This window comes from Centruroides sculpturatus, unplaced genomic scaffold, assembly GCF_000671375.1.
Source record: "Centruroides sculpturatus isolate CEXI.00-Female unplaced genomic scaffold, Cexi_2.0 scaffold857, whole genome shotgun sequence".
Lineage (NCBI taxonomy): Eukaryota > Metazoa > Arthropoda > Arachnida > Scorpiones > Buthidae > Centruroides > Centruroides sculpturatus.
The window spans coordinates 57592-81239 of NW_019385135.1; the positions used below are offsets into that span (position 1 = coordinate 57592).

The 23648-nt window shown below is 34.1% G+C and overlaps 2 protein-coding genes and 1 long non-coding RNA gene across 3 annotated transcripts; 2 read left to right on the forward strand and 1 right to left on the reverse strand.

Moving 5' to 3' along the window:
• Positions 1-4451: 4451 nt before the first annotated feature.
• On the reverse strand, positions 4452-11707 carry LOC111635256 (glucose dehydrogenase [FAD, quinone]-like). The gene is made up of 11 exons (XM_023380167.1): positions 11674-11707; positions 11033-11235; positions 10786-10957; positions 10573-10704; positions 10140-10261; positions 9911-10078; positions 9693-9840; positions 9464-9624; positions 8395-8572; positions 8076-8292; positions 4452-4642 (listed from the first exon to the last, which is right to left on the reverse strand). Exons 1-11 carry the CDS (start codon positions 11705-11707, stop codon positions 4504-4506), a joined length of 1674 nt encoding a protein of 557 aa, XP_023235935.1. The 3' UTR covers positions 4452-4503.
• A 185-nt stretch (positions 11708-11892) lies between these two features.
• Positions 11893-14523, forward strand: LOC111635257. Its single transcript, XM_023380168.1, has 3 exons — positions 11893-11908; positions 13367-13574; positions 14034-14523. The coding sequence occupies exons 1-3, from the start codon at positions 11893-11895 to the stop codon at positions 14521-14523; spliced, it is 714 nt and encodes a 237-aa protein (XP_023235936.1).
• Positions 14524-17792: 3269 nt separating this feature from the next.
• Positions 17793-18887, forward strand: LOC111635271. Its single transcript, XR_002758350.1, has 3 exons — positions 17793-17938; positions 18145-18506; positions 18613-18887. It is a non-coding gene; the product is annotated as an uncharacterized LOC111635271 (long non-coding RNA).
• The last annotated feature ends 4761 nt before the right edge of the window (positions 18888-23648 follow it).

Genomic DNA, 23648 nt, shown 5'->3' on the forward strand with positions numbered 1-23648 from the left:
GAAATCAAAGAATGCGTTCAAGTGATTAATTAATAAATATTTTATTATGTTTATTCTGTTCACTTGTTAATATAGAAATAAAAGTATTTTTACTATAATATTGTGTAATTTTAAAAATTTTAAATAGATATTTCCAATTTTCTATATAACTAAATACATATTATACGCATTTAATATATTTAACAGCATTCTTTAAGTATTTACGTAACTTTTAATAACAAATTACAAATAACAGAATGTCACATTTTACATTCTTCTACTTAAATTATGAGTTAATACTTGTATCAAGCGACTGTTCCATATCTGTTATTTCATTTAAAATATTGTCGGTTTGCTTCTATATTTATATTGTCGGAAATTCGTTTCCGTATGGCACGTTAAGTAATTGAAATAGTTTGGACATTAATAACGATATAGACAACAGTTCGAATGAAATAATAGACTAGAGTAAGTACTGTGTTATATAAATAATATAGTTGCTTATGTTCTATAACAATACAACAAAATTTAAATCGTTTCCATTCACAATGGGAGACGAATGCTTATATTGTTCTCTCTTACCTTCGATATCTTTATCCTACGTATTTGGAGACTTATACTTCGAGCCTTGTCAATGCAGGCCACAAAGCAACAACAAGACAAAGCTTTTGCGAATTTATTTTCTAATCGCGCAAGGTATTTATATAGGGCACTTCATTCTCTTAGCTATTCAGCTTTTCCCCACAGATAACAAAACAATCGGATGTAGTGCCACACATAAACTGACCGAAAAACAGAGCATGCCTTTTGTTAGATCCCTGCTTATGTCATGTGCATTTTTTAGTGCTGCCGTTCACAACGCTGGGAAAAAACAGAAAATAATGCTTAATCTAAAGCTCTCTAGTTACGCAGGCGAAAGAGAAAAATTATTGAGTTTTCAGAAAGTAGTCCACCTTTGTGTGGGTAGCGCATTTTTCGTAATGGCTACCATTATGACGATTACCATTTCGGTGTTGTCCAGTGTGAAAATCGAAGAAATCAGCGGTTATTGGCGTAGTGTAATCTGCAGCGTTTTTCTAAACACATGCGTCATATACGAATGCGGTCTCGTATTAGTTTCGTTTGCAACTGCATGCGTAATGTGTTTTGCCGTCAAAGAAAGATTCGATGCGATTTCATTCGATTTACAATTCGCAAAAGTTGATTGGAACAAGCGAAAAATAGATAATTTAATAGCCAAACATGCGGAACTTTGCGATTTCATAGATTACCTTAATGACAAGATTAGTGAAATTCTTCTTTTCTTATACGGGGTGGGCATTACGATTGTGTCGATTTGCTTCTATTCTATTTTATTCCGAGTACTTAACAGTAAGCTTCATATAATGATGATAGGTATTACAATTTTATTAAGTGTAAGCATGTGTATTATTTCGTTTGCCGTTTCGAGAGTGGCATCATCTGTAAGTATCCGTTTTAATTTGTATATTAAATTACTCGTGTTTGAGGCAACGAAATACTTTAAAACAAATAATTTCATAACACTATTGCGTAGGCCTACGACTCATTCCAAGAAATTAGAAGATTGGGAGCTTGTTCTCGACGTTTGCAAGATAAATTAAAGGTAAGAATATTCAGCATCGTTATACAAAAGACTATTCACGTTAACGAGAATATATTTCAACAGATGTTGAATTTCATGAAGAAATTTCGTGAAGAAGAAATTGGACTCGATTGTGGAGGTTGTTTTATAATGTCGAAAGAATGTCCCGTTCAGGTAAACGTAATTAATCGCATTCATACGAAGGGCTGTCCAGAGTTTAAAGGAGTACAAAGTACAATACATAAAAGAAATCGCAGGTAAAAAACATTGTGTAGGATTTTCACTTGCTCCAGGCACAGGGTACTTTTCTCTTTTAGTCCTCTTTCCATCTGGACGTTCATTTTTTTATGATTACTATTATAAGATTTTTGATTATTTTATAACTTTTATTTTATTGATAATTATTGTTTTCTTTTTTTCAGGTGTTCCAAAATCTTTACGGTATATTCGACATGCTATTACAAATCCGTGATATTTTAGCTGGAAAAACGGATAAATGTAACATTTCCAGTTATAATGTAACAACAACTGAATCCTCCATCAATCCTTAACATTTTATCTCTAAAATTCCTTACAATTTTAGTGTTTAAGCAAAAATAAAGTGAAGAACGTCTAATTCTAATCTTATATGTCTTTGATTTAAATGAAAATGTAAATTCAACTTATAAACTGTTTGTAGAGAGTATTTTACTTGTCATATTTGTTAAAATTCATCAATTTATAATGTATTTTCACACTTTGTACATGTTCAAGAACACGTGTAAATTTATTATTAAAATTGTTAATAATTTAATGTAGTTGGGCTACAATTTGAAATAAAATGTACACATAAATTCCGACTGTCGTCTGTGTGTTTGCCCGTCCTTTCGTAATCTCGAGAACAGTATTAGATGACGTCACTGGTTTCGATTTCCTGCACATCTTTTCAAATCAGTTCCATCAACATTGAATCCGTGGAGAGCCAGCATCCCCTGTTGGCATTTTCTCAAGCCATAAAGGCCCAAAATGGGTGTCCGGGTGAGGAAGAAGAGAGGCCCGACATATTTCGACGTAATGGGTGACGTTTTTGTCGGAATGTCCAACGTTCGAAACTAAGGAATTGTTCGATATTTTATTGTTGGTCGCCATCTTTAAGCGGAATTGTTGCGGAACGTCAATTTTCTTCATTTATACTTGAGAGATTATTTGTGTAAAACTCATTTACAGAAAAACCTGTGTAAAATGGAATATCTTTTCCGCTTTGGCAGACTTCCGTATTCTACAGGTTCAGGTTTCCGTTTTAGACAGGTTATTTAAACTAGCATCCCCGTCGCGGCCTGCCCGCTCTTATACAGTAAACATATAGAACTTAGAAAATTTGAACTAATTGTTCATTAATTATTTTTGAGTGATTAATGTGTAGTATTGCAGTACTGTAACATTGCAGTATTGCAGACAAAAATCCGTTGCAGTTTTATTTAATTAATAAAAAATCTGTAGGTTTGATTAATGGTAAACATTCCAGGGATCATAAAGATGCTACAGTTAAAATTTGGTAACGATTGGTTCAGTAGTTTTCACGGTTAGTGGTCACAAACGAAAAATACGTTCTCTCTTTATATAGTAGTATATAGATTATAAAAATTAAGATTTTTGGACTCAGGTAAACTGGAAATATCGATAAATGCAAGGAAAAAAAATATATTAGGGTTTTTCCTTTTGTACGGATGTTAGCGAGTGTGCGGGGCAAGATTTTCTTTACTTTTATTAAAGCTTAATAATTCCTGTGTTTTTGTCGAAAATTTCTGACATTTCGCATAGAGGTTTGTTTATTATGGGAATTGATGCTGTTAAATTTTGGTGTTAAAAGGTTGAGAGGGTGGGGAAATAATAGGGGTCGTGTGTATCTGCTATACAGTCAGATATTTGCAATTTTTTATAAAACTCTTCCCTACCCTGAAAATTAAGGTTTTTGTCATTTTATAATAGTTAAAACTGAATTTTTGAAAATAAAATATCATAACAGATGACGCTTCCAAATGATGCCGGCAAAGTTAAGCAACTGGTTTCTGAATCTTTTAGGTCAGATGTGTCAAACTCATTTAAATAACGAACCATTAATGCGACTGATAAGATTCACGCGGGTCACATCACATTTACAAATTTTCTTAAAATTATAATTTCAAGTGAGAATGCAGGAATACAGCCAAGAGAGGGCAATTAAAACACGTTATGTAGTTCTATAAATTCAACTCAACAATATATAATTGCTATAGTATTGCTTTTGTTTAAATATTTATTTTATTTAATGTGCATATTTATAAAACTAAAATGAATTGTTTTCACCAAAAACTTGCCAGCGCTATCTTCCACCTCCTAGTTTTGTAATATCTGGATTCAAAGACTGAGAACAATCTTTATTATGATAGAAAGATGTTTATCAGTTAATCTTTATCTGTATGCCGTTTTATTTAATTTCAGAGCGCGGGGGCCAAGGGCCATGAAAAATCACATCGGAGGCAGCAAGTTTAACAACCCTGTTTTAGGTAACCATACGTAACGTGTTTACTCCATTCTAATGCACACATTTTGTTTTTTCTCTAAACAGCTGGGAAGCTCGCTAGAGCCATTAAGACACTAAAAAGTTAAAGAGGACGTTCTTTCGCTTCTTTGAAGACCGCGTAGACCGAGAACATAAAACAAGTATGGGCCTTCTTCTCCGATCCATTAAAGGGTGTCCAGGGCGAGAAGTCTGGCGCCAACCAATAACCTATCTTCACACATACAATCACTCTTATCCGAAGATCAATTTCGAAATCTTTCATTCCAATTTCATGGTAGTTGGTGCTAAGTTTTTATTAATTCTAATTAAGATATATTATCACTACTAATACATAATATCACTTTGAAAATATTTTTTATTCTTGTTTATTTTCAAAGTGTTAGTTATAGAGTGGATCACAGAGAATCATATCAGCAGCCTTTTCCCCAATCATGTAAGTTGGAGTGACTAAGTGCCCAGTTATCACAAATGGCATTATGGAAGCATCCGCTACTCTTAGTCCTTTTACACCTTTAACTCTGAAAGAAAGATAAACAATAGTCTATAATGTTAGTTTTCAAACATTTCGGCATTTAGTAAATAAATAAAAACTCATTTTAAACTTATAACTGTACATAAGACATCATACGAGTGTAAATTGAACTGTATAGCTGGGATTCAATTACCTAGAGTAAAGCAATAAAAATTTTATCGTTGCTCTGAGGTTCATTCTACCTTCATTATAACGAGTACACTAACCCATCCCAAAAAACTCGTGTTTCTTTTGTAAATTGCTTAATTTTTATTCCATCGAAATCGTGGATCCTATCGAGCATTTTCCTGCGAGATGCTTATACTATGCATGTGTATTTTTACGCGATTATTTTTTATACGGCGTTCTGTGTAATGTATTTACCGTGCAAGAAGAGGAACAGGTGTACGTTTTTGGTAGTAAAAATAACCGGAAGGAGACCCAACAGGCTGCGTCGGCAAGATTTCTAGTTTTGCCGATACCATATAATATATTGTATCGGCAATGCGGCTATGCGCATTCCTTCGTGGTCTTGCGATTTCACTTTTGAGGAGTGTAGTAGACACAAAATTTTCAATTTCGGTGATCGGTTTTTTTTTTTTATGTGTAAAGGCGAAACTAATATATATATGGATTCCCACAACTACTACATTCTCAAAATATTTATTAATACAGATTCACAAATATACTAATTATCAAATATTGTAGATATACAACACCAGCAAATTTGCCAAAATCAACGACACTAACAGCATCTAAAACGGGAGGGCGTGCTTGTAGCGCATGAAGACGAAACCACATAAATCGTAACGTTATACTTATTTCATAATGACAGCTGTTTTTGAAGAGCATCAATAGATTCAAACGTTAATTAAGCATACATTTTTTGCACTTAATAAAAATATCTGTGTTGTTATAAATAATTACATGGATATTTTTATAACACATAATATATTTCTGCTGAAATACTGCACAAAAATTTTAGATAAATTTAGTATAACTTCCTATATAACGCAACCGGAAGAAGCCAGCATCCCGTACAAATTACGATGGATTTGTTATTTGATTTAGAATCTATTATAATCCGATTTATGAAACAGATAACGTTATAATGAAAGACCTTAATACCGTAAAATTAAGTAACAAGTTTTATAATTTTTAATTATATGTTAAACTAGCAGACCCCGCCACGCCTTGTTGTGGCTCAAAATGTATCTATTATAAATGTATAACACTTCCCCCGTGGGGGGAAATTTTTCGAAAAATTTTTTCTTAGTTTACATTCTCTTGACGTACCCTATTAAAACGCAATCAAAAGCGCAAAAACCCGCATCTAAAATAGTATAATAGAAGCCAAGTTTTTCACAGTAAGCCTTNGATAATTGAAAAGTCGGATAACCGAAAAGTATGAAAAAATCCATTATTAGTGTAGTATATTATTATATCCCATGTAATTAGTATATTAGTATATCGCTATTAACCTACTTCGCGTTGAATTTTCATCGATGTTAAGCCTAACAAAAATTTTTTAAAATAATAATCGTCGCTATTGTATCGTTAAAAATTAGAAAATTAAACCTCGTTTAATTAAATACTGGCTCCCTTTCATGGTCGATCCAGTGTTGCCAGCTAAAACACGTAAAAATAATATTAAACTACCCAATACATAGCCAAATATTGTAGCGATCACATCACTAGCGGACATTTGAAATTTGCCGACTAGGACGGTCGGTTAACCGAGGTGTCGGTTAATCGGTGGTCGGATAATCAAGGCTGTACTGTATTTGAAATAAATTTGTCGCCTCCTCGTTAAAATAACATTGTCGGAAAAAGAATCAAATATCGACAGAAACTTATAACTTTCCTCCTTAATATAAATATTTAACCCTCGAACAATGACATTCCTCTGCTGCAAGACAAAAAGTTTATAGTTAAAGTCCGAATTCGTCATTCTGTTTTGGTCCCGGGAACAACTTTAATCTCCACACTTGCAGGACCAACTCTACCTCTCACAATAGGGGATCACCTGACTAATTTCCCCAGCCCGAAGCTATAAAAGCTACTTCTTTCCCCCTCCTCGGGGGATCTCACATCTACGGTCTGAAAGGATTAAGTCTCCGAGAATTTTTACTTTGTGCGTCGAACTCTGTGGCTACGTTGAATCTACTAGAGGTATGAAACAGTTAATGTATACTCTCTCTCCGCGAGTTAGGAGCTAGGGACCTAAATTCATTTCCTCCCGATGTTAGATTTTGTATTCTTTAAATTTTTTCTTTTCGTTAATCTAATAAATCGTTATTTCCATTGTTAAATGGTGTCATTTAAACCATGGTGTCATTTAAATGGTGTCATTTAACAATGGTGTCATTTTAAATGACACCATTTAACAATGGTGTCATTTAAAATGCCTACGCCTCGTCGACGACCCCTCTCACCTACTCCACTCGACCTGACAAAAGGTATCCCGACCCTTCGGGACCGCATTCGAAATTTTGCCATCTTGACAAGTGAGCAGGTTTAACGACCTGTCGCCGAAAAGGGAGAGTCGACGGTTCCCGACCTCCCCGGCAGTTCACAATATCATACGATTGTAACTTGAACTGTGATTCAATTTCCTGGAGTAAGCGACTAAAAATTTATCGTTGCTCTGAGGCTCATTCGACCTACATTGTAACGAGTACAGTAACCCATCTCAAAAAACCCGTGTTTCTTTTGTAAATTATTTAGTTTTTATTCCATCGAAGTCGTAGATCCTATCGAGGATTATCCTGCGAGATGCTTATACTGTGCATGTACATTTTTACGCGATTATTTTTACACGGCAATCTGTGTAATGTATTTACCGTGCAAGAAGATGATCAGGTGTACGTTTTCGGTAGTANGTACGAGTCACTTAGATTTTACAAATATGTGAGCCGTTCACAGCCCGGCACACGTATTTGTAAAATCTAAGTGACTCGTACAACATGTAATTCAGATAAAACGGAAAAATCAATGATCTTATAGGGGGGTCGACTGTAATAGAAGTGAAGTTCTTCACAGTAAGCCTTAATCCTGTCCCTCTCCCCCCGAAGGGAATATCGAAAAATCCCTTCTTTGTGTACATTCTGTTGACGTACCATATTAAAATGCAATCAAAAATGCAAAAAACCGCATCTAAAATAGTATAAATAGAAGCAGAGTTCTTTACGGTAAGCCTTCCCCGTAAGGCTTACCGTAAAGAACTGTCCATCACCCATGTTTAACGGAATAATATACAGCCTATGTCCATCCTGAAGTTCCATTCTAAATATTGGTGAAAAAATTTTTGAAATCGGATGAGTAGTTTTGGAGATTACCTGCTGCATACAAACTAACATACATACAAACATTACCTCTTTATTATATTAGTATAGATAATGGATCTCTGTATATTCATAAAGTATTCGAAGAGAACTTACTTGAGCGTTGGATCAACCACAGTTGTAGGATCTTTATAACTTCCCATTTTACACGTTCCGCAATAATGGTATATTGTAAATGGTAGTGTTGTTGCTATACAAGCGAGATATTCGTCACTGTATTTCTGATAACCTTCGCAACCGGGAACAGGAAGTTGATAAACTCCATATTTCTTCAATGCTTCAGAATTTGCTATCTTCAGGCAGTACCTCAAAGCTAAAATTTCAGGTATTAAATTTATTTATCTTAAATAATTTAACACGTTATTAAATTATAGGCTATAAAACCTTCATTACAAGAAAATTGTATTAATCTTACCTTCGACCATAACTTTTAAGTCGTGAGGATTCGAATAAAATTTGAAATCAATAATAGGATCATCACAAGGATTACGAGATCTGATAGTAACATATCCTCTACTTCTTGGACGTGTTGGATATGGAAAACACGATATTGTGTCAGTCATTGTATATGGTGCGAACATTTCCATATACACCTGAGTAAAAAAAATGTATGATTTTAGTATCTTGAATATTAATTAATTAAGAAATCATTTATTAAATACATGTGCATCCAGTCGTCTCAAGTATATAGCAATAATTGTGACTTAATGAATACTCTCATATTTACGACTCTAAGTTAAATACTTTTGCTCTGCCAAATGGCACTACAGAGTACGAAGAGACTGTCACTGAGATGTCTAAAGGATTAAAATCAGACCGAGTTATATGCTCGGGCTCTGGTAGTATAACCCAAAGAGGATAAGATTTCCTCTCCTTCCTTGCTCTCGAATCAAACTCTGTAAGGCTGACATACAGTTTTGTACAGCTTTAAGCTGTTTCAAACGGACTCAACCAAGAACTGAGTCATACTTAATTTCTCTGGCTGCGGGGACCTTTCCCTAAAGGGCCTAATCAGCGTGTGGCTGAGTTAGAGGTCTAATGACATTCACGTATTCACAAAACACATTGTAGCAGTTATGTACTAGTGAACACTTCCGTTTTAACAGAATTCATCGTAAACAGTATTGCTAAGTAGAATTTTAAGTGTTTCCTACAATTCCCTAGACAATATACTACGAAAGAACTATATATGCCTATTGTCTGATGCAACTTTGTCATATGCTTACCAAAATTTGGCTTTGAAAACAAGGAATGTTCATTGTTTTCAAGGCCAAGCCCCGATTACAAGCAGCACCACCTTGTAAGAGCGCTGATCCGATGTAAAACAGGTTTGAAGTTTCCTGCATAATGTATGATGGCTTGTGCTCCCTCTGTTTTTATAGTCTGCGTGCACCGCTGAAATATAGTGTATAAACAAATGCAATCAATCTAGTGCATTTGTTTAAACACTAAAATCTTCAAGCATAAATATGAAATAAACTTACTTCCTCCTTTAGGTTAAACACGTTTTTTAAAACTGCGCCTTTATCAGATGCTGCTGATAAAGGAAACAACAATAATTCAATATCTGGCCAATCAGGATTGTTATTATATTTAGAATTTACAAATCCAATCGTGTCAGTTCCTCCCAAAGATGTCAGTGGACCTGAAATAAGATAATAAATATTTGAATGTATTCAGAATCAATTTTAACGATTTTTATTTTAATTTTACCTGTGCCATTAACTAAGAATTCATTATAATCCAGCACGGTGATCCGTTGTGCAGAATAAGTAAAAGTGTTTGCTCCAAATGCCATACCAGAAGTGGATGGCTGTTCTTGAAGATTTCTTCCAACTGGTAAATCCGCTACAATAGGAATCTAAAAATTTATATTGCTCTTTATATTTTTATGTAAACAAGAGAAAAATTAAGAATAAAATATTTATTACATTGAACTTCCGTAATGTATTCTTTGGCCCAATTCCTGATAGCATTAAGAGTTTAGGTGAGTTAAATACCCCAGCACATATAATCACTTCTTTATTGGCATAAGCTTCGTGCAACTGTCCACGGTGCTCGAACTTAACTCCGTAAGCTTGTTTATTCCGGATCAATATCTATAAATATAAACACCTATTCACTCTCCTTTAAACCATAGTGTAAGATAATGTAAGTTACCTTGTGAACAAATGCTGAAGTTAAGATCCAAAGATTTCTTCGACCTCGTGCAGGATTAATATATGCTTTAACCGCACTCCAGCGTGCTCCTCTATTAACAGTTCCTTGAGGAGGTTGAAACACTGAAACATTTTTTATGTCATAAATTTTGTAAATATGAATTAAAATAAGGCATATAATGCCTCCTATTTCAGAATCTTCGTCAAATTTAATAATATAGCCAACATTTTGAAAATACAATAGACGTTACTTCCATCAAATAAATATTTTATGTTTTTCCGAAAATTATTTTGTTTCTTCTACGAATAAAATCTTACAGATTTCTATTGTACGTACGCTTTCGATTTTTACACTTCAAAAGTGGTAGTATTTAAATATAAAACTAAAAATACAATAAAATATTTCAAACAGTATTTATTACGAAATGCTGTACCTGTTTGATTCTTTGCATTAAAGTCTCCAGGAGTATATCCAATTTCTATGGCTGCTTCTAAATAACCTTTCGTTATTGGTGCATGGAAAGGTGGTGTCTGCACAATAACGTTTCCACCAACACCGTGATATACTGTATTGTACTGTACATTATTGTCATTAAATCGCTATACGATTTATAAACATAATTTAGCACAATTGAAGAAAGATTTACCATTGCAATATTCTCGATTGTTTTCCAGTTTTAGAAAATAAGGATAGACACTTTTCCAATCCCAACCTATGGCACCATGTCTTGCCCAATTGTCGTAATCTCCACGCACAAATAAGTTAAAATTTAAAACTGTGGTTCCCCCAAGCGCTTTACCTTCCACAGTTAACAGTTGCTGGAAGAGAATAAATTTGAATGAATATTTAGGTGTATATGCACCCCTGGAAATTTATTATTATTGATTACTTACTCTGTTTTTAAGACCTTGAGCTATGGTTTTACTGGGTACACTTTTAAATTGCCAACTGTAATTTGTAAAAGCTAAATTTACAGGAATAAGTGGAATCTCAGAGGTTAGAGGAGCCATATCTCCTGCTTCTAACACAAGAACTGTAATATGCGGTGGTTCGGAAAGTCTATTGGCTAAAACTGATCCTGCTGTTCCTGCGCCAACTGCAATAAATAAATAGCCGGCGTATAATCATATAGTAATAGAATAATATAAATTGTATTTTATCCAATAAAATCAAATATATAAGAGATTTTAGCACATTTTCAATACGTTTGTCAGTTAATTAATTATTTTATATTTTGATTAAAAATAAAACAAAGTAATAATAAATAGGTTTCGTTTATGAAAGTCATTCAAATAAGTTCTTTATTACCTGTAAAATGTTTGTGAAATTAGCACAAAGTTTTCCGAAGGCAGAAATTAACTATAAATAAGAAAATATTCCTGTAATTTGAAACAGAATTGGCCCACCAGTGGCCAAGCGGTTTCGTTTCCGTTTCCTAAACACTGGGAGTTTGGTTGTGGGTTCGTGCCTTGGCAAGATGTAGAGTTTTCCGGGTTTTCTCCATGTCTGTAACGTCTGAATAGAGGCTAGTTACCTTTAAAAGACCTCCCGGGAGGCAGGTCGACCATAACTTAACAAAACAAACAAACAAATAGAAACCAAAGTGACTAAAACTTACCAGAATTGCCACCATATTTAAAGACTAAGCGCGCATTCTGTGGTTCTGATCTTTTCGACAATTTTAAAAATTTTTAATATTTTCTTTAAATTTAATTTATAATTCCCATTAAATTTGTAAATAGATAAATTGAATATGGCGGAAGACATTGGTAAGTGCGTTTCGAAACACTATGAGAACTTTATATTATAAATAGGCGAATAATATCCCCGAATGCTCGAATAATAGAAAGTATTAATACTAAGAATATTATCAATATTTCGCTACACATACAAACATCGCCTCTTCAGTCAGAGTTGCCGGATAGATAGAGTCAATTACAATAAAACCTGGAATTCCGAACGCTTCTGATTAGGAACAATTCGGTTTACGAACAAAATTTTGTACGCCATATTTGCTCCGGTTGCCGTCCACAGATGGTCAACAGAATTTAGAACAAATTACTAATAAAAACCGCGTTAACAACGTGGCCAGCGTTAGTTGTTAAAACCAAATAATTTACTGTGTCTCTATGTTCTATAGGTTGGCCACGTGGTTAAATCGTTGGATGAAAAAGCCGTTTGTTCCCGGTCTTAGCACCTCTGGTTTAATTTGCCACAAGAAAAGTAATGTGACGACATCCATACATGTTGCGCCATCCATTATCAGATTTTATTTTAAATTTTTTATATAATTAATTCTTATAAATTAGCAAAAAGCTTAATTTTCAGGATAGGGATGAGTTTCATTTAAAAAAAAAATGTAAATGTTAATAACGAGTAAAATCGTTATTAATTCCGACACACGACTCCCTCTATCTCCCCACCCCGTCGACCTTTAATTATAACATTTCATAGCATTAATGTTCCGTTATATACAAGTTACCACGCCAAATTTCTTTAATTATTCTGTACTCCATCCTGAGATATTAAGTAAAATAGAGGCCAACAGTAAAAACATGGCAAAGAATCTTAAACGACTCTCTGGATACTCCAAAAAGACGTTAAGACGACCAGAAAGTGAAATAATTATTCTTTTTTAAAATTAGAAAAAAAGAGTAAATGCTAATAACGTGTAAAATAATAGTTAAGTCTGACTCCACACGAGATATGACACTCAACCTGTTGTATCCCCCTTTTCAATTGGTTTATAATCTCCAAAATGTAATGGCATCAATGCCCATATACAGAAAGATTGCTGCCAAAACCTTAAAACTTATGGAGATGCAAAACCACCTGAAAAGCAGTAAAATTTTCACCGATTACAATACAGTAGACCCCCTATAATACGGATTCCTATAATTACGATTCCTATAAGACAGCGAAAAAATTGCGACGGTATCCGTAAAAAAAATAAAAAAAACTCCTATAATTACGTAAAACGTCATCGGGCAGCCGAACTACTTTCCGCGCCGTCAAGCGCCATGCTACGGAGAAATTACTATCGTCTGTACAGTATTATATATAAATCATATATAAATTAGGTACTGTACATATAATTATATATTAATTATATATAAATTAGGTATTGTATATATAAATATATAATAATTTAATTTATTGTAACTTTATTATAATTATATATATATATATATTTTCCGTAGATTTTAATTTAATTTTCTTTGGATTAGCGGTTCAAACGGAAGAAGTCGAATACGCAAAGTTATACGGAGTACCCTTGAAACATCCTTTAGAAATAAACAAGGAATCAGTATCTTCCGAAAAGGAGGAGAATTTTTCCAGACAGGCGGAAGAAAAGAAATATATAGAAGTGGATATCGAAGACAATAAAATAAATAAAGACATCAATAACGAGATCGATAAGAAGGAATACAGGAGGTACGCATTCGATTTTTTCAATATAAATATAGGGTGTCAGGCTTAGAGGTGTATTTTATCTTGATATTTCTGAGGAATACCATACCATACCTGGCAAATTAGGTACACGTTTACGAAGGATCGAGTTATTTGGACCTGCTGCAACTTACGCTATTCCTCGACTTCCTCTTGGCACCCAATAAGATGTGGCTTCTCTTTTGCGATTTAATAAAACAGTTTCTGAACGAAGTTTCCCAGAAGATAGATTGGTTCTTACCCCGCTGGTGGGATTGATCGGAGACACAGAATTTGCCACTGTTGGTGCACACATTGAAGTGTGTTTAGATGTTAAAAATCTGCCCAGGTTTTTCATTAAATTACAATCAATTTTCTCTCTCTCTTATTAAACCTCTAAGCCAACACCATGTATTCTAGTAAATTAGCCATATAATGTAATAACACTCTTTGCTCCACGTACAGTATATCCGAATCTCACAGAAACGGAGATGTAAACGTGAATTCCAATATGAAAAATAGTATTTCGACGTCTTCCTTAATAATAGAAAATTACGATCATCAAAACGTCAACATCGTCAGCGACCATAATATAAATAATTTTCCGGAATCTCCCCAACACGTTTTTCAGGCCAAGGTTAAGACGTTAGTCGATCATTCTGGCAAACCATCCCCTACGAATAACGATGCCTGCGATAACAAGGAGCAGCAATACAGTCCAGCTTCGCCCAGACGTTCTCAGATGTCTCACAGCGATTCCGAACCCGACGGGATTATTTCCGTCAGTGACAGTTACAGGTCTCACGATTCGGAAAGTTCCGAGTATATTAAAAGATGCAGAAGTCCTAATTTTCAAGTAGCAGACGTTAGGCGAATGGGAGGAAATTCTCTTCAGAAGAGCGATAAAATATGGAACGCTCGATACTTATCGAAAGGNGGCTCTATGCCTTCATAAAGGACGTACTTTTCCTTTGTTTAAGGGTATTTGGGCAGTTTATTCTCTGTTATATTCTGTACAAGTAAATACTGTACAAGTACAGTACAGTATTTTCTGAGGAAATACTCGTACTTATTTTTTTTAACCCCATTCCCGATAACTCGGCATTTTCACAAACTCGGCCACCCTTCGGTCCACATTAGGTCGAGTTTTCGAGGTTCTACTGTATTAACTTTAAAATTGAAGAGGTTGATTCACTAGTGCAGGTGTCACGCTGTAATTTTCGTCGTAAAATTGTGAAATTATACACATGGCAACAAAAATTATGTTTATATTTTTTATGTCCGTAATTTCTCTTATTTCTAACAATGTAAAAACACTTGTGAATTGATTTTTTTTTGTTTATTAAAGTAAACAAGCAAGCGTGCTACAGCTTCAACCACATCGTTGCTTTCCAGTAGGCGAGATCGTGGTCAAACACTTGCCTGGTTTAATGTAAAAAACACAAAATAGATATATTTATTTTTTTTAAGAGAATAAAACATAACTAAGAATCATTTATTTAATAACTGAGAAACATATTTATTAGACAATCTAAAAATATTTAAAAGTGAGACATCTGACTTTGTTTTACAGAACTAAGTGTATCAAAATTGATCTCCATTGATGTTGTCGCTACACGCAAACAGTTTTTCAAATGAACATCAGTAATTCGTGTTCTCACTTGTGATTTGATGTACTTCATGCGACTAAAAAGTTGTTCACCCGCAACACGACTCCCGGCGGGCCTCATGTTGGCCACCCCTACTCTAAACAAAGACGGCCGGATGGTCGAGCGATCAAGGTGGTAGCCTACCGCTCTGGGGGACTCGGGATCAAATCCGGAAGGGGAATCACCAGGAATTTTTCGGTGGTTGATCCGTTCGGATGTGTCGGGCCAGTCTCTCACCACCCGGTCGTCCCATTGTGGGCCTGGCCGAACCCATAATGGGCCTGCTATGAGAGTCCCTCTTATGCCTCTTATAGCATGTATAAAAGATTTATGGTTGCAAGAAAAGGCACGCGAGAGATAGTCGCTTGTTATCGCGAGCGCCATCTCCCGCGACTTTTCCCCGTAACGAACACTGTACACAATCGCTGGCGTAAAGTTTAAAACACAACTCCATGTATTTTAATTCAGGAAATGTTTATTGCAAAGTAAGAACCTTTCTTGCATGTCGATAGTTTGCTTTGATTTGATGGGATGTGGCAACGTAAAGCATGGATGATGATGCGCCAAGGGGTACCCCTACCAGAAAAAAAAACCACTGTACACTAGCAGTTGGTCACGGGCTCGTGCCTGATTAACAGGTGGAGTATTATGTGTTTTTTTCATCTCTCTGATATCTGAATATGGCCCAGTTTCCCATCAAAAAAGTACTTCCCGAAAGCACCCCACCTTAACAGATCGCCCAGTATTATGTTGCCGTATACTATCAAACCAAATTAATCCGGAGAAGACTTCCTATGGAAAACTGACCCCTATATTTATGTACTATACACGCGAAGTAAACTCAACTCCTCTCCTGACGCCACGTTGGTGAAGCGCGAACCCGCGACCCTCTACCAGTGTTCATTGATTTTATCCACTCAGCTACTGATGAGTACCCCCCCTCAGGCTTGAGATTCGAAAATGAAACAATAAAACATAATAACTGACTAATATATTAAATATTAAATTTATAAAAATTATATAGTAAAGTGCGAACTCGAAAATGATTTTAAAACATTGCCTAGTTTTATAAAAGCCTCTTCAAATGCGTAAACACACAAATGTTCGTTGGATGTTTGACAGTTTAATTACTAACAGCTGCATAATTTCCACGTGAATTTAAAGCATAGAGAGAATAATGTGGCGTAGAACACAATTATTAAAAATTATTTTAAATAGAAAATAGAAAATTCTTTAAATTTTATTTACATTCGAGGGAGTTTCATGATTCGCAACTTAAAATTCCCAAACAAATCAACAGACCCATATTTAATAATGTATTTTTAACAGTAAGCTTCAAATAATAAGGTCTAAATAAGAATATTTTAAAATTTAATCGTCGATATGAATAATTAAAATTAGAACACAAGTGGCTTAAATTTTCTATTCAAATTATTTTAATTTTTACACCTGTACAGCTTTAAAACCGTTTAATAACGGTTTTAAGACACGTAACTAAAGGTAAATATTACTTTAAATACATACTAGGTAGATAAAAGGTAACAGGAAACCTACTTTACCTTATGGAATAAAGGTAAAGTAAGGCTTGGAAGTCTTAGATCCAGACCCTCCCCCTGTTTCTAAACGTATGTGTATGCGTGTGTTCATAAAAGTAAAGTCTCTGTTCTAATTTAGTTTACTATTTATATTCATAAGTGTGCCAGAAACACAAAAGACGGTTAACTGGCTTTTAGGCCACCTGTGTTTCCACCTTAATACATTTCATTGGAGAAAAATATTAATGTGGGCCTAAATTACATAGTAATTAGTAGACGTAGCAGAACTGTTCTTATAATAAAATTTAGATCGATGGAAACAACTGTTAAAATAAATCACGAATCGAGTTTTTAAATACTATTAATTTTTCGGGGGTGGTTTGTTTCTTATATATCGATCCCAGCTCCTCACTGCCCGATCGCACCATCGTGGGCCTGACTGAATACGCGATAGGAATGAAAAAAAGGCCTCTTAGTGCCCACTGAGTGAAGAGTTTGGAAAGAAACTATCTATTATTTGTTTAAGTAAAATTGTTTATATACAATTTAGAGAGAAGAGAAAGTATTTTCACACGTATAAGTTTTATCGTTTAGTTCGGTGTTTTCTATTGTTTTCGTCTATGCAAATGTATGACGTCGCACATCCCACACCTCACAACTGTTCCATCTGTGGCTACCTGATCTTATGAGAATTCTTTTGTAATATCTCTTAATTTACTGCCTGTCACTTTAGATTTTTGTATTATAACCCCATATAAATGCCCCTAAAAGTCGCAGTGAATGCAAAAATTGCCCAAGTCCCGAGAAGTTCAAAAAATTGGGTGCTATACCCAAAAATCTCTCTCCCTAGTCATAATGCATGTCTGAAAGTGGAATAATTTTCAGTAGAAATATTTGCAGGTTCGAATCTAGTATAATAATTAAGTAAAATAAAAAAACAAAATATGTTTAACAAACTGAAGTATACGTGGATCTGTTTAATTGGCAATCGCATTAATCTGTGAAAGTTGCAGTAGGTGGGTGAATGTGATTGACAGCCAAGTGTTGTTAAGCCAATAAAATTACCCGATTGAACACAAGTTTACTGTATATAAGAACGACAAAACGTTGTGTATAGTCACTGTAAGGGTAAGTGAAGAAACTTAAGAAGAGATGAATATGTTCTTGCTTGTAGGCACCATTATCAGTAAGTCGATGTTCTCTTTTTGAGAAATATCTACAAATTAGCCTGATTTTAATTCTTTAAACATCTGCTGTAGTTTGTACATTCATTTAAAGCTTCGAAAACTGCTATGATATAGTAATTTTCTTATAATTATTGTTTAAAAACTAAGTAAAGAACCCATTACCTTTGATGAATTATCGATGATTTCTTTTTTCTTTTCTTTTCAGTTGTTTTGTTAGAAAACAACGAAGTCGTTGGTCGTAGATCTATCAATCATATGCTAAAGTTAACTAGAGAAAATGGCAAATTAACATTAGGAAACAGTCCAATTGGCAGAATAAATCAACGACAAGATCGTCCTTCAACACCCTCGGGCCCACCATTCGGGGCTCCACCAATTGGGCGCCCACCATTCGGGGTTCCACCATTCGAGGCTCCACCGGCCGTGGTTCCACCGGCAGTGGTTCCACCAGTTTTACCTCCAGCAGAGCGTTTAAATGGGAAAAGAGCAGAAGTGAAGAAATCCCTTTAAAAATATTTATAGCGGATAAATAATATACAATTACCTGAAAAATTTGCACTAATAAAGGTTAATTAATATCAATATTTAATCTAGAAATATTTTCTATATAGTTTTATTTGTAAGTTGTTATATTTTTATATATAATATTTTAAAAAAATTCATTATTTTACAGGTATAAAGTTTACACTGCACTAAATAAGAGTATATTCTGCATTAATTCTTATATTATTGTAAACAATTATAAATTTTAATAAGTTTAAAAGTTTGTAATATTATGCTTTGATGAGAATAAAAAAGAAAAAACTTATGAAAATATTCCGTAGTATTTTCGTATACGTGTGAATTACCACATATTAAATGGGCACACATAATCTATATATGACATTGAATAAAGGAGTTTAAACACTGCACTTCCAGATAGAAGAGCTCACATTTAATTAAGGAGCAGAATTTTAATATAGGCCTATTCATTACTATAAAAGATTATATTATATTATTATTGTACCTGTTAACAGTTGGATTGCCTCCAAGGGGGTGAGGGTGTGTTTCCTTCCTCTCCCTCTCCGTATTGCAGAATTGCTGTCCTTTGCACAACACTCATAACGATAATAAACGTAACTTTAAAAGCTCTACAACAGGAATTGTAGCTCTGGGGGTTGAGGCCCAATCCAAATCTACACAAATTTTTATGAATTGTGAGGTTCCTAAACTCGAATCGAAATTTCGATTCAATATAAAAATTTTAAGTGGGGAACTTCAAGTTAAATCGGACCAAGAACACGTGTCGGTGCGGTAGACTCGATAGAAAGGAAAACACTTGTTCTAAAACAAAACGCGACGCGGTGATAAATGACGGAGGGAATGTCCACCGGGTGAGAAGTTTTGTCGTGGTGCTCGTATACAAGAGTCGAAGTGTAAACAATCAAGGAAAAAACGGGAGGACTAATGACCAAAAGGACACCTGTTAGGTCATGTGAGGCCTAAACTATTTGGGGGGATAAACGGACGCAAAACATCTAGCAAATCGGTCAAGACAAGTGTCCGAGAAAGACTATAACAACGTAAATTACGAGTGCGGGTGTCAAGATCTCGTCAACACCTCCCGGGCCTTACCCGACCCGAATTGGCTTCGGTCTCGCTTAAAGACAGAAGAATGACCAATCGGGTTGAGGGAAAGGGGACACAAGACTTATCAAAAATGGGAAATTCGAGGAGAAATCGTATAAAACCCCGAATCAATGGAAGAAGGGGGGGAGTTCTCCGCCTGCCGTGAAGTCCTCCTAGAAGAGTCAACCCATCGCCTGTTCCACCGCAACCCGACGAACTCTCCCTCACCAAAGCCCCGGGCCATACAACTTCGGACATCATCCTTCATCCTATCACCGACATCGGGAGCTCCCCAACTCAGAACGATCTACATCGTATTTTGCATTGTTGTTATGTAAGTTATTTTTAATGTTATAACAAATTACTTCTTGTAAGACACTTCTCATCTTTGCCTCTGCCGCCGCCACCCACATACGATCAGTCCCTAGGTTTTTCCTGACACGCAATTAACTTATTGACCCTAAAAGTCGGCGCCTTACAAATGCAATATATGTGGTGTCTCATCCCCTACCACCTAGGCCACACCCGTGATGAATCCATAAGGGACATACGGGTGTAAAATTTTATGGAATAGAGTTACTATGTATATTAAACATCAATTTCTCAAGTACTTTTGGCAATTAAACTGCTCACATACGTGCTAGACATTAAACTGGGCATCCAAATATAAGTGAGAGGCTACACTAGACTTTGAACTCAAGCTAGTTCACCGCGGTTTTTCCAGATAAAAAAAATATGATTGCCTAAAAATACTTACCTAAATTAGTGAGCTCCAATAATAGTGACTTTTATTAGAGTTGAGTGAAATTGGAGTTCATTATACAGTAAAGTAGTAAGCATATTTTAATTCCTTAAAGTAATATTTAATAATATAATAATGTTTAAACAAATATAGAATTATTTTGTAAAATTTTTGTTAGTTTGAAAAAAAAATAGTTGAGCAAAATGTTCTTTTAGAAGTCAGTTTACATTTTTTAAGGATATGTTCTGCCAAGAACTGAAGATGAAGATAAGTGTCTAAAAATATAAGATATACCAAAAGATAGTTTATAATATCAAGCTTTATATCATGGTTTTGAATTGGCGTACAAGCTTACACTTTTTATGTTGTTACATCTCTTGCTAGGGAAAAGAGCCATGTTATATCTTCAACCCATCAAGAAGGACAAGGAGATGATCAATTTAGACCAAGAATAGATTAGTAACATCTATCTTTCCTGTTGTCATACATGGATTACTTCACTCTTTGTATCATTTAATATATTTGTATTATGTTTCCTTATTATAAATACAATGCAGATGCCCCAGGGATCACATGGATATCCTAAGGCAACTCTTTTCTCTCTCACTTTATTTCCCCTTCAACTTTACTTACATTTTCCTTCTGATTCAACGATACTAGGGCTATGAGTGCGACTCTTTAACCTTTCTAACGATGAATGCAAAAGACACACACTTGGAAAGTTTAAGCAGAAAAAACTGGATTCCTTCGAGCTCTGGGTTTGGAGAAGACTCCTGAGGACAACAAAAACAAACATTTCAATCCTCAAAGCTTGAGATGGATGTTTCTTGAGGCCTTGCTTATAAAGCAGAGAGTGGTCTTTTAAGGTCATTCGACACATGATGGACTAGAACAAAAAAAAATCATGCTTGGAAAGACAGAGAAAGTGCAGGAAGGGTCAACAAAGAATCAGACAAATAGAGCAGAGAAAGAACTGACCTTGCACGAACTGACAAACATTGTACAGGATAGAATGGAGACATCTAATCCATTGAATCACCAGGAGTTGGTATTGACTCAATGGCACCTAACAACAACTCAACTCATCTCCTTAAAAAATGAATTCAAAGTCATGATACTTTTTATTTATGAAACTTTCTGACTACTTAAAAAAAAAAATTTATCTGACTAATTACTTTCTGCAATGTTCCTTTCATAACATTGTTGGAATAGCTGCAAAAATATGAGGAAAGAGAGAATATAAAAATGTTATATATATATATATATATTTTTTGTATTTGTTACTTAAAATTTTTTTAAATTAAAGAACAGATACAAAAAAAAAAATTAACATGAGAACAGAGAGAGATATGTTCAAAGTGTAACAAATAATAATGCTAGTGTTATTTTACATCTACTATATATTTTTCATTATCCAAGCTAAGATCCAGTGAATCTGATGTTATCATTTGATTAAGAGGGATATTCTTATGTAGAAGGAAAATGTACATATTAAATAAAGCATGAAAATCAAACTCACATCTACAAACATGTTGTATTAATTAAATTATTTGTTCAGTCCTTTTATTTTTTTTAAGAATTTTTCATGTTACCATAGAAACAATTTATTTTAATGTTCTATGTTTACACATCAAAAGACTTTAAGGAGACATGAGTTAAAAAGTTTCCTTTTAAAGCTTATTTATGTACAATGTTCTTACATATATTCTATTCAACAGAAAGTTAACTTTGCACAAGTAAACTTTCTGCATTACAAGCATGAGTATGTAGTTTCATTACCCTTGAAAAATCTCATATTAGACTTACGCTCTTTGCTTTCAGCTATCAACACTTAAACAGTTTCTTTATTATCCCAACATGGTCTTACTGAAGTTCTGCCAACTGCAAACTCTGATTCAAATAGTGAAGTTAGGTGGCATATATTTTCCTTCAGCTACTGATACTTTTTGCATGTGGGTATTTCTCCTTCCTCAACTCTAATCATGACCTAATCCGGCAGATATTGATACATCATTGTTTGTTTGCTGGCTATTTCTATCTCAACTCCAACAGTAACTTCTACCTTATACTTAAAACTGACTTTATCCATTTCAAATATTGTATAGTTAAGAAGACTTTCATTCATATCTGTTTCAGATTATGGATATATTAGAACCATATAAACACCCCTTTCATACTTTCCAGCATAAACTTTACACACAGAACAAACTTATTTGGCCCAACTTACAGACTTGCCTCAAGTTAGAAGCCATTTCAAAGACAAAAAAACTATACTAAGTTCTAAATTTCATAAATTAAATTATAATAAATCTTAATCGCACAGAATCGGACTGTTTGTGATATCTTATCATTTGTTAGAAATAAGGTTAGAGAGTAAAGATTGCCAAGCTTGGGACATGTTAAGGCTTTCTTTATTGTTAATGCAAAACCCTTCGATTGCTGCCTTACAGAATGTTAATGACTTGTATTATTCTTAAGTTCTGTACATCAAATATTTTTTTATCAATTTGGCTTCTCCAAACAACAGGACACTCCAGGTTTACTCATATATTTGGCTAAGGGAGTGATGTAATTGTCTTTAAGGACGTCATATTTGTGTTCTTTTAATCTAATCTCTGTTCATCTATTAGTTGATCTATTAGGTATCTGCTGAATCTAGAATTGTCTGTAGGTGTGGTTACATCTCAGGACCTTTTCCTTATTTATTTGATCTTTTCCATTTGTTAACGCAAAGATGATCGCAAGTGTGATCAAATGTAGTTGCAGGATCAAGAAGTGAAGAAGCATGATTTTTCCAGATTTCTGCATGTCTAAGAGAGTAGCAACAAAGGACATATCATGTTCTAAATTTTGTAATATGTATTAAAAGTTTTATGATTACTTCTGTCTCTTCATTATCCAGTTTGTACAGTACTGAAAAGTCGCAAACCCTCAACACCTAAAAATAAAAACTATATTACTAATAACCTAATTTATTGCATTTAAGGGTCAAAATAATTCCAATAGTCATTCTAGTGTTAATCTGTTATCTTCTACTCAATAATTAATTAAATTATTTCTTAAAAAAGTAATGTATAAAACAACAAAAGTTAATCAAGCACCATCTTTATATTAAGTTTTATTTAATACCATTTATCAATTTTAGAGTGAATATATTTAGACAAAAATATTACATTTAAAAGATTTTATTTAATTAAACAATTTTGACTTAAAAAGTTTTTTTATATTAGCTTTCTTTTAATTATAAAATATACTTATTCTCTGTTATTAAAATGGCGTGCATCTGTACCTAAATTGAAAAATTAAAGAATTAATTACCATAATAAAGTATGAAAAATATTAAATAATGTTCAAATTAA

What these genes read in the sequence shown, in the direction of transcription:
- LOC111635256 (XM_023380167.1), bottom strand. Translation starts at nt 11,707, where the DNA reads ATGGTCGACCTGCCTCCCGGGAGGTCTTTTAAAG. An exon ending in CTCAAGGTCTTAAAAACAGA is followed by an intron (nt 10,958 to 11,032) that starts GTAAGTAATCAA and finishes ATTCTCTTCCAG; the next exon opens with CAACTGTTAACTGTGGAAGG. An exon ending in ATTCTTAGTTAATGGCACAG is followed by an intron (nt 9,625 to 9,692) that starts GTAAAATTAAAA and finishes ATCTTATTTCAG; the next exon opens with GTCCACTGACATCTTTGGGA.